Source organism: Bubalus kerabau, chromosome 11 (genome assembly GCF_029407905.1).
Source record: "Bubalus kerabau isolate K-KA32 ecotype Philippines breed swamp buffalo chromosome 11, PCC_UOA_SB_1v2, whole genome shotgun sequence".
Classification (NCBI taxonomy): Eukaryota; Metazoa; Chordata; class Mammalia; order Artiodactyla; family Bovidae; genus Bubalus; species Bubalus kerabau.
This window is the reverse complement of record NC_073634.1, coordinates 103,598,224-103,608,116: the sequence shown is the minus strand read 5'-3', so window position 1 is coordinate 103,608,116 and position 9,893 is coordinate 103,598,224. Positions and strand designations below refer to the sequence as shown.

The following is a 9,893-nucleotide window of genomic DNA, read 5'->3' as shown; positions in this document are numbered from 1 at the left end:
AATCCCCAAACTGCAGAATGGAGAGGAGAGGCAAAGAGTCTAGTGAGCTTGCTAGGAAGGCAGATGGGGTTTGAGGGAGACCAGGACAATTAGAAATTATGGGACTACTCCTCATCTCCCAGAGAAGAGGGAGCTACTGAGAGAAGGAACTTGGCCATCTGCATAAGAGTTCAGCTGAGACTTAGGCAAGTGCAAATCTCTGGATGCTGAGAAAGACTGAAGGCAAAAGGAGAAGGGGGCAGCAGAGAATGAGATGGTTAGAGCGCATCACTGACTCAATGGACGTGAATCTAAGCAAACCCTGAGAGATTGTAGAGGACAGAGGAGACTATTGTGCCACAGTCCGTGGGGTCGTAAAGAGTCAGACACGACTTATTGACAACAATAAATCTCCCCAAGTACAGCGTGAAATCTCATGAGCATACATAAGAACAATTCTCAAGGGAAAGGAAAATTACCAGGAATCTCATAAAGGACTGGAAACTGTTTGCTTCCTCCAGCTAGAGTGGAGAGACCTCACTTGAATACAAGTCATCAAGTAAGAACCCTAGAAAGACTACACCTTAGAAGCAGAGCTAAATTATCTCTAGAACAAAAACTAGAGCTGCCCTAAAAGAACCTAAAAACAAATCTTTGAAGGCTCAAACTAATCTGCATGCATGTGGGCTAAGTTGCTTCAGTCATGTCCAACTCTTTGTGACCCTATGGGATTCCCCAGGCTAGAATAACGGAGTGGGTTGCCGTGCCCTCCGCCAGGCAAGCTAATCTATAAGTAACTAAACTGCCTTCTCTAAAGAAGTCCGATACTCTTTAAGGGAATACAAGAGAATCTGACTAGGCAAGGCTACAATGCCCAGTGTCAATATTTTTAAATTATGAGCTATACAAAGAGGTAGAAAAATCCCATAGTTAAGAGAAAAATCAGTCAATAGGAGCAGACCAAGCAGTGACAGGAAAGAGAGTATTAACAGAAAGGACATTAACACGGCCATTATGAATTTGTTCCATATGTTCAAGGGTGTAAAGGAAAACGCAAGTTTGATGCAGAGAGAAACTGGATATAAAAATGACTGCTGTATGGATGAAAAAAAACCCTGAAGTGAAAAAATACACTTGATGAGATGAATAGCAGATTTGATAGTATAGAAGAAAGATCAATGAACTTGAAAACATAGCAGCAGACGCTGCACAAAATGAAGTTCAGAGAGAAAACAGACTAAACAAGAAGAAGAATGCCCCGGGGCCTCAGAGATTAGGGAGCGATTCAACTGGTCTACAATATGTATAATTAGAAACCCAGAAAGGAGGGGGGAGGGTAGACAAACCAATTTGCAGAAAAAATCTGCAAACATTCCAAATTTGATAAAAATCCACAGGGTCAACTCAATGAATGCCAAATTGAATAAGCATAAGAAAACATAACAAGGCCTATCGTAATCAAATTGCTGAAAATCAGCAGAAAAGAGAAAGCCGGAAAAGCGGGAAAATGTATAGAGGAACAACAACAGCAAAAAGCTTTTGGTTACTTTGATCAAGAATAAGGGAGGGGACTTCCCTGGTGGTTCAGTGGTTAAGAATCCGCTTTCTAATGCAGGGGACATGGGTTTGATCCCTAGTCAGGGAACTAAGATTCCACATGCCATGGGGCATCTAAGCCCACATGTTCTAGAGCCTGCGCCCCACAACTAGAGAGAAGCCCATACAGAAGACCCAACACAGCCATAAAAAAATAAACATTAAAAACAAAAAGGGAGGACAGTCTACCGTGTACTGGGTGCTATGCTAGACCCCTGAGCCCTACTAATACTTACTAATGCTCTGCTCTTATCTGTGACTCTGTTCTACAAGTAAAAATAAATGTGAACATATGTGGTAAGTAAAAATTCTCTGCATGTCTCAGCAATCCCTGAAAAAATAAAAAGAATATGGACAGACACAAGTCACCAAGGTAAGTAAAGAGGAACATTACTATCAATCCTATAGACAGTTAAGGATAATAAGAAAATACTATGAAAAGGTTTAATACCAATAAAATTAACAATCTAAATGGAATGGGCAAATTCCTCAAAAGATACAAATTACCCAAAGTTGACCAAAGAGAAAAACGGATGGCAGCAGTGTGTGCGTGTGCGAAGTCACTTCAGTCGTGTCTGACTCTTTGCAACCCTACGGACGGCAGCCTGCCAAGCTCCTGTCCATGGGATTCTCCAGGCCAGGAATACTGGAGTGGGCTGCCATGCCCTCCTCCAGGGAATCTTCCCAACCCAGAGATCGAACCAGCATCTCTTACGTCTCCTACCCTGGCAGGTGGATTCTTTACCACTAGCATCACCTGGGAAGCCCATGACATGAGTAAACCCAATATAAATCATAGAAACTGAATTTATACCATAAAAGCATCCCACCAAAAACCACCTCATGGCAAATAGATGGGGAAACAGTGGAAAGAGTGGCTGACTTTATTTTTCTGGGCTCCAAAATCACTGCAGATGGTGACTGCAGCCATGAAATTAAAAAACGCCTACTCCTTGGAAGAAAAGTTATGACCAACCTAGACAGCATATTCAAAAGCAGAGACATTACTTTGCCAACAAAGGTTTGTCTAGTCAAGGCTATGGTTTTTCCTGTGGTCATGTATGGATGTGAGAGTTGGACTGTGAAGAAGGCTGAGCGCCAAAGAATTGATGCTTTTGAACTGTGGTGTTGGAGAAGACTCTTGAGAGTCCCTTGGGCTGCAAGGAGATCCAACCAGTCCATCCTAAAGGAGATCAGTCCTGGGTGTTCATTGGAAGGACTGATGTTGAAGCTGAAACTCCAATACTTTGGCCACCTGATAGGAAGAGCTGGCTCATTTGAAAAGACCCTGATGCTGGGAAAGATTGAGGGCAGGAGAAGGGGATGACAGAGGATAAGATGGTTGGATGGCATCACTGACTCAATGGACATGGGTTTGGGTGGACTCTGGGTGGACTCTGTTGGTGATGGACAAGGAGGCCTGACATACTGCGGTTCACAGGGTCTCAAAGAGTCGGACACAACTGAGCAACTGAACTGAACTGAACTGAAATGAAAAAACATTCTAGGCCTAGATGGCTTCCCTGGTGAATGCTATAAAATATTTATAAAGAAACATTACCACTCTTACACAAGGATAAATATAAAACACACACCTTTGTTATTTTTTAATCTTTTAAAAATGATATTTGACTATCTAAAGAAAAATAGCAACATACTGTGGGCCTTTGTAGAAGCAATGCATATGACAACAGAAGCACAGAGTGAAATGTTTCTAAGATGTGTACTTTTATAACATTCTCACATTACACGTGAGATGGTATAACATTCATGAAGGTAGACTAGATAAGCTAAAGATATATAAACATTGTAAACCCTAGAGAACTCATTTAAAAAAGGCAAAAGGTTTAGCTAATAATAAGCCAAATACTAAAAATATTTAATTAAATCCAACAAAAGGCAGGATAAAAATTTAGAATGGAAAAAAAGAAATCTACAAATGAGAAAGTGGGCTTCCCTAGTGGCTCAGCGATAAAGAATCTGCCTGCCAATGCAGGAGCCTCAAGTTTGATCCGTGGGTCAGGACAATCCCCTGGAGAAGGAAATGGCACCCCACTCCAGTATTCTTACCTGGGAAACCCCATGGATTGAGGAGGCTGGTGGGCTACAGTCCACCAGGGTGCAAAAGAGTCGGACACGACTTAGTGACTGAAGAACAGGATAAATGAGGAAAGGTTAAATAAGTTACGGATTAATGATATCATGAAATGTTATGCAGTGGTTGAAATAATTTGAGTTTTTGATGTAGAAAACTATGATATAAAGTTAAAATTAGGGTAAAATACTTGCTTTTAAAATACTTTTAACCTAAATAACTCTACAAAATATTTAATCATAGAAAAATATGACTGTGAAGAAATGCACTAAGTATAAGTGGTGTTTATAATTCAGTGGTGAGATGATTGGTGATAGTTATTCCTACAAGGTTTTTTAAAGTAAGACGCAGCCCAATGATGATTAAGGATATAAACATACAAGATTTTGGGGTCAGCCAGGTCAGGGTTCGGTTCCTGGCTCTGTCACTTGCTAACTGACTGAACGTTGCCAGATCAACTTCTCTGCATCTCAGTTGCCTCCTCTGACAAACGTACTTAAAAGCATCTACCTCAGTGCCATTTGGGCTTCCCTGGTGACTCAGATGGTAAAGAGTCTGCCTGCAATGTAGGAGACCCAGGTTCAATCCCTGGGCCGGGAAAATCCCCTGGAGAAGGAAATGGCAGTCCACTCCGGAATTCTTGCCTGGAAAATCCCATGGATGGAGGAGCCTGGCAGGCTACAGTCGATGGAGTAGCCAAGAGTTGGACACGGCTGAGCAACTAACACACATACAGTGTCATTTTGAATTTTCAATGAGATAAGGTGAATAAAGTGTGTAACCAACTGTCTGGCACAAAGCTAAGATTCATTGAGGAATTCATTTGTAACTTTCATAAAAAGAGTAAAAAGTTTTAAAGACAAATTTTCTTTTGAACGAAACCCTCATTAACAAAAGCACTGGGGGTAGAGGTCAGAACCAGGACAGGGTTCAGAACAACCAGCACTCAAACCTTCCCAGTATCTCACCCGTTTAACTAAGTTCTAAATGGTAATCAGTCGTGAGAAAAACAGTGTCTCAGAGAATCCAAGTTAAGAAATGCCACCAGCTCCCACAATACGTACCAGAGCATTGTGGTATCTGGGGTTCTAAACCAGAGATTCTCGCTTCCCCTCACCTCCCTCTTGCTTCCTTTTCCCTCTCTGCTGGTCCAGGCACAGGGCATCCCACCACGTCTAAATTCACTCCTCACTTCTGGCCATTTCCCCAGGCCCAATCCCTGGGACTGAGATTCTGATTGGCTCAGCTCTAGTCAGGTGTCCAGCCATGGTCCAATCAAATCTGATCAAGGTGGGTGGAGTCCAGTACAAACATGGCAGCTTTGGGTTCCTGGTTTGGGGAAGAAGGATGGAGGGAACCTTGTAGGCTAGATGGACTATCCGCCCCCAACCCCACCTCCAAACCACCCCCAAATTGTCTGCAGCTGTCCTCTCTGCTCAAGCTTTTCTTCTTACTCAAGTTCTTCCTCCTCCATGATGTAGACTACTCAAGGACACCCAGCCATGATAGGGGGGAAACCTGCTGTGGTCGGTCATGGCCACCGTTCTCAGGAGTTCATTGTTGGCTGTGGGCTGGACTGCCCCCAACTTCGTCACTTAAGCTCTCCTGGGTTTCCCTGGCACGTGCCACAGGGCCACAGTTGCTAACAAATTGCCAGGCTACTGGGCTCGAGTCTGACCGGGGCGGTCTCTTCTGGATTCCATGGTTTTTGCTAAAGAGAGGGGTCAGTTCTTCCAGGTAAATGGGTTCTCTGGCAAAACGTGGCCTTCGGCAGCACTTTAGTCAGAAAACACAAAGGTTGGTCTAAGAAAAGCATGAACTGCCACACACACACACACACACATTCTTACCCCTCTCTCTGCAGAAATAAAGAAACAAAAGACTAATGTATAATTTTTTTTTAATTCTCCTCACTGCAGCCCCCCGCTCCCCGCCCCATCCCTCTGCCTGTGGACCACTTCTGCAGGCTACAGGGGACTACTGGAACAAAGCTGCGGCCTGGCACCCCCACTACGCTGCCAGACCCAGAGAACAAGTCACAATCACAAATTATCACAACAATTAGCAGCTACACTTGGGAGATGGGTAAAGTGAGGCGGCCCAGCTCTGCATTGTCAGCTGGTCTATTTGGCGGTGACCTTGTTCTGGAGGCGATGATATTCCTTCAGCCTGTAAACCAGATTCAAAACAAAGGAAAATGTAAATTAACAATAACAACATGCACTCAGTTCAATTAATTCAGGCAGAGCCGGGGTGGCGGGGGGCAGCTGTTTGTTAAGACGTGTGTGAAGTTCTTTTTATTCTCCCTCTCTCCTCTCCTGCCCTGGCCCCTTCTGCCCTCCAATCAGGATAATGTAATTAATTTATCTTAGGGGGAAAACATTGCTTGTCATTGTTGCAGACAAAGCATTTAACTGGCGATGGGAGAAGTGAAGAGGCCATTATGAAAACCCAGTGTGTTTGGAGCCATTTGAAAGGGTTAGAGTCATAAAACACAGGGTGAAGGAGCCGGGGAGGTGGAGGTGACGGCCCGCCTGGATTCGATGTCTCTCCCGGTCTTGGCTCCAGGGACGGGAGGCTGGCTCTGGGAGAAAGTGGGTCTGTGCTGAGGGCACGTTACCAGGGAAAGGAAAGAGATTCGTGCCTTCTTTTTGACCCTGTGCCCCCAGGAGAAGGAAACTAGTGATTAAGAACCCAGAGCCTGATAGACCAGTTGCCAGCCACTGTGCCCTTCCTGGGCACCAGGGTCTGGGTGGAGTGCTTGATTTCCATGGCCTGGACTTGAACTTCCACCACACCTGTGAGGCAGGTATGGTTAACACCCCTACTAGTGATTTCCAGAGGTTTGGAAGGGGTCTGAACCCAAACTGCAGAACCAGGACTTGAACCCAGGTCTGAGTGGCCTCAGTTGGTGTGTATCATGCACCCTGGGCCATGGAGATCCGTGTCTCCAGTTAGACCTGCATGGGGACGAGAAGGCAGGAGTTGGTGACCTGTGGCTCCTTTCTACCTCTTGGCCGTCTCCCTTGCTAAGCTGCTCGGGAAAGGGGCTCCTGGTGGAGTCCCTGTGGTTGGAGAGGATGGGAGTGAGTGTCAGAGGCAACTCAGCAACCCGGAACTCAAGTGCCCGGGACTCTGTTGCCCTTGGCTGTCAACAAGTGTGCCTTCCGGTCCTGCACAGGCTGGGTCCAGAGCAGGCACCGAGGATGCTGTGGTTGAGGGACAGCAAGGTGGGGCTTGTCTAGGGCACAGCAGTGGTCAGAACACCAAGGTCCCTTCAGAGCTGTCTCCCCACATCTGGAGGGTCTGAGGGCCCATCAGGGGCCAGGGCTTCTCACCTGAGGGAATTGATGTTGATGAAACCAGTGGCATCAACCGGCTCGTAGTCTCCCTGCACGTTCATGCTGCAGAAGAGTGGGAGCTCGTCAGCATCTGGGGGACCCCAGCCTCACAGACACCCAGGTGTTTCCTGTGTGGATCCAACCCTGCCTGCACTCTGGCTCTTCACTTTTCCTTCAGGTTCTGGGAGTCCTACCCTGTGTCGGGGCTGGAGAGCAGGGAGCCACATCCCTGCCATGCAGATGGGCGGGCTGGGTCCTGGCCCTGCCAGTGCCAGCCGGGTGAACTCCTGCCACCAACCAGAGCACTGCACCCGTACCCTCAGGACACGCATTGGAGCCACCTCTGCCCTCAGGGTGTCCAGGAGGAGCCGATGATGTTCAGCAGTCTGAAGGCCTAGGAAGCCGAGGTTACACACCAAACAGCCTCAGACATGCATGACGGCGTTCCGCAAGCTGCAGGGAGGCCCCAGCCTTCAAGATTTGCCCACGAAGCCTTTTTGACCTTGTCTGCCCAGTGAGTGAGACCGAGTCTAATCCATCTTCAAACCTGGGCACCCACCCCATGCCAGCTGGTCGTGAAAAAGGCACCGTCAGCTCCCATTGCCCTCAGCAGAACAGATTTTTTTTTCGTCCCTATATACAGTTTCCATCGATTCAACAGCCTTCCTCTTTTGATGGTTCTCGCTTAGCTGCCCTTCGAAACCCTTCGCAACCACAGTCCTTCGGATCCGGTCACCTGGTTGTGTATCCTGGCTCCACCCCCAGCACAAACCTTAGGGCAAATGTTTTTGCTTTTTGAGCTCCAGTCTTTCATTTGTGAAATGGGACCTTCATCGTTATCATTTGTTGTCATTGTTGTTTAGTTGCTCAGTCGTGTCCGACTCTTTCTCGACCCCATTGTAACCCGCCAGGCTCCTCGATCCACGGGATTTCCCAGGCAAGAATACTGGAGTGAGTCGCCACTTCTCCTCCAGGGGATCTTCCCGACCCGGGGATCGAACCCTCCAGCATTGCAGGCAGATTCTTTCCTGCTGAGCCAGCAGGGAAGCCCCTCCAGCATTGTCATGGGCTCCACATAAAATGATGTAGCTGGCATCAGGTAAGCACTCAGTACCACTAACATCATTCATTCACCTGTTCATTTACTCAGGTATTTATTAAGCACCTACTACCCGCCAGGCATGGGGCCAGATGCTGAGGAAACAAGGACCTGGCAGGAGCAGCTCCCACGTGGAGGGGCGGCAGGTGCAGACATAAGCAATCAATCACCCACCTGCCCTCGATAATTTACTGGCTGTGATCTGCTCTTTGAGGACAAGTTCAGAGTGTTGTGGCCTCAGATCTGACTCCACCAGGCCACCCTCCGAATCCCTCCGGGGGAAGGGGTCCCTCCCGTTTCTCACGGGGCCCCTGTTGCATCCTGCCCTGAATTAGCCCCTTGTCTTCATGTCTGCAGAACTCTAGCCTCAGGATAAAGCGGTCTCAAGGTTCTCACTGACAAGGAGGTGGCCTGCCCCCTCAGAACCCTTCTCCAGAGAGGTAAGATGGAGGAGGGGGTGGTGGGGGTTGGAGGGGTGGGGGGAGCTAAGGGGATCTGCTGTTTTTCCCAGACCCCGAGGCTGTGCCTTTGACTGGCTCTTTGTGGACTGTGGGCTTGTACTGTGGGCTTGTAGAGCGTCAGGGGAGGTTTAAAAAAAAAAAAAAAATCATTGTTAACTGGAGTTTCTGCGCCGGCTGCCCTGTGGCTTGTCGGGACACGGGCTCTGGGCCTCCCCCACCACGCCCTCGCCCTGACCTTCACGGGACCTTGAAGCTGGCACATGGAACTCCCACGCTCCCTCCTTTTCACCTCCACTGGCTCCTCTAGGGCTCAGGTGGCCAAAGTCACCAGGAGCTGATTAACAGGCTCCTGGTAAGCGGAGAAGATACCAGGCTTCTAGGGGGCTGCTGCTTGGGACCCTTCCCTGGGCAGGGGAGAGGCTGGACCAAACTAAAGCATCGGCCTCCTTGAATGGCTTTTACAGATGTTGCTGGGGTGATGAAGCTTAACACGAGCCCTCCCTGAGCCACCCACCCCCGGCCCCCACCAACCATCGAACAGACTTTGGACACCTGGCCTCACTCCTGCTCTCCAAGTCGCCTGTCCCCTTTGGAAGGGTCCCTGTATTCAGCCCAGGGAGAAAGCAGGGCCAGATCCTGTTCACCTCCTCCCTGGCCGGCCGGCCATCTCTCATGAGTCAAAACAAACTCTCCCACCCTCTTCCCCCAGACTGGCCCTTCAGACCACCCCGGCAGCCCCTGCCAAAGAGAAGCCCACCTCTGGGACAAACTTGCCCCACCAGACTGCCTAAGAGTCCCAGAGGTGTTTCTCGGGAACTGAAAAACCTCTCTTAAAATACTGTAGTTTGAGTGGTGTGGTGGTGGGGTGGTGGTGGGGGGGTGCACTGTGGAAAAAAAGAGTTTACAATGAATTTTTTTTTTTTACCTCCCCTGACGGTCTACAGAAAACCTCTGTGCTTTTATTTTTGTTCATTCGAGTGGCTCTGACCTGCTCTGTAATTACGTTACTTTCTACCTACTGTGCCGCGGCATTTCCAGTTCTGCTACCTCTAGGGGCTTCCTCGCCGGTCCCTGTGACGCTGTCACTCAAGGGCTTTCAAGTCAGCGATGTAGAAATCAGAAAGAAAAGGGAAATGGTCGGAGACACAGTGAGAATAAATGCTCCTGCTTTTCTCTCTTTTTTTCCCCTTTCCCTTTTTACTTTATTCATTTAATCTCCCCGAGTGAGACTGTAAGGCTTAATGAAGGGTTGGACAGATTATTAGAGGCTGTAGATTTGGAGGGGGAGGGAAGAAAGAGCCAGAGAGAGAAAGAGAGAAGAT

The 9,893-nt window shown here is 48.0% G+C and overlaps 1 protein-coding gene and 1 long non-coding RNA gene across 3 annotated transcripts in view; one reads left to right on the top strand and one right to left on the bottom strand.

Moving 5' to 3' along the window:
- Positions 1-5,592: 5,592 nt before the first annotated feature.
- The window catches only part of ASS1 (argininosuccinate synthase 1), a 51,750-nt gene continuing 47,449 nt past the window's right edge, over positions 5,593-9,893 (bottom strand). For both annotated transcript variants that reach the window (XM_055541402.1, XM_055541404.1), the window contains exons 14-15: positions 7,009-7,074; positions 5,593-5,839 (exon numbers count right to left, since the gene is read on the bottom strand). In XM_055541402.1, coding sequence (XP_055397377.1) covers positions 5,794-5,839; positions 7,009-7,074 — 112 coding nt within the window. In that variant the 3' untranslated portion in view covers positions 5,593-5,793. The remainder of the gene's footprint in view (positions 5,840-7,008; positions 7,075-9,893) is intronic.
- LOC129623656 (uncharacterized) lies at positions 8,402-9,141 on the top strand. The gene is made up of 2 exons (XR_008700612.1): positions 8,402-8,550; positions 9,036-9,141. It is a non-coding gene; the product is annotated as an uncharacterized LOC129623656 (long non-coding RNA).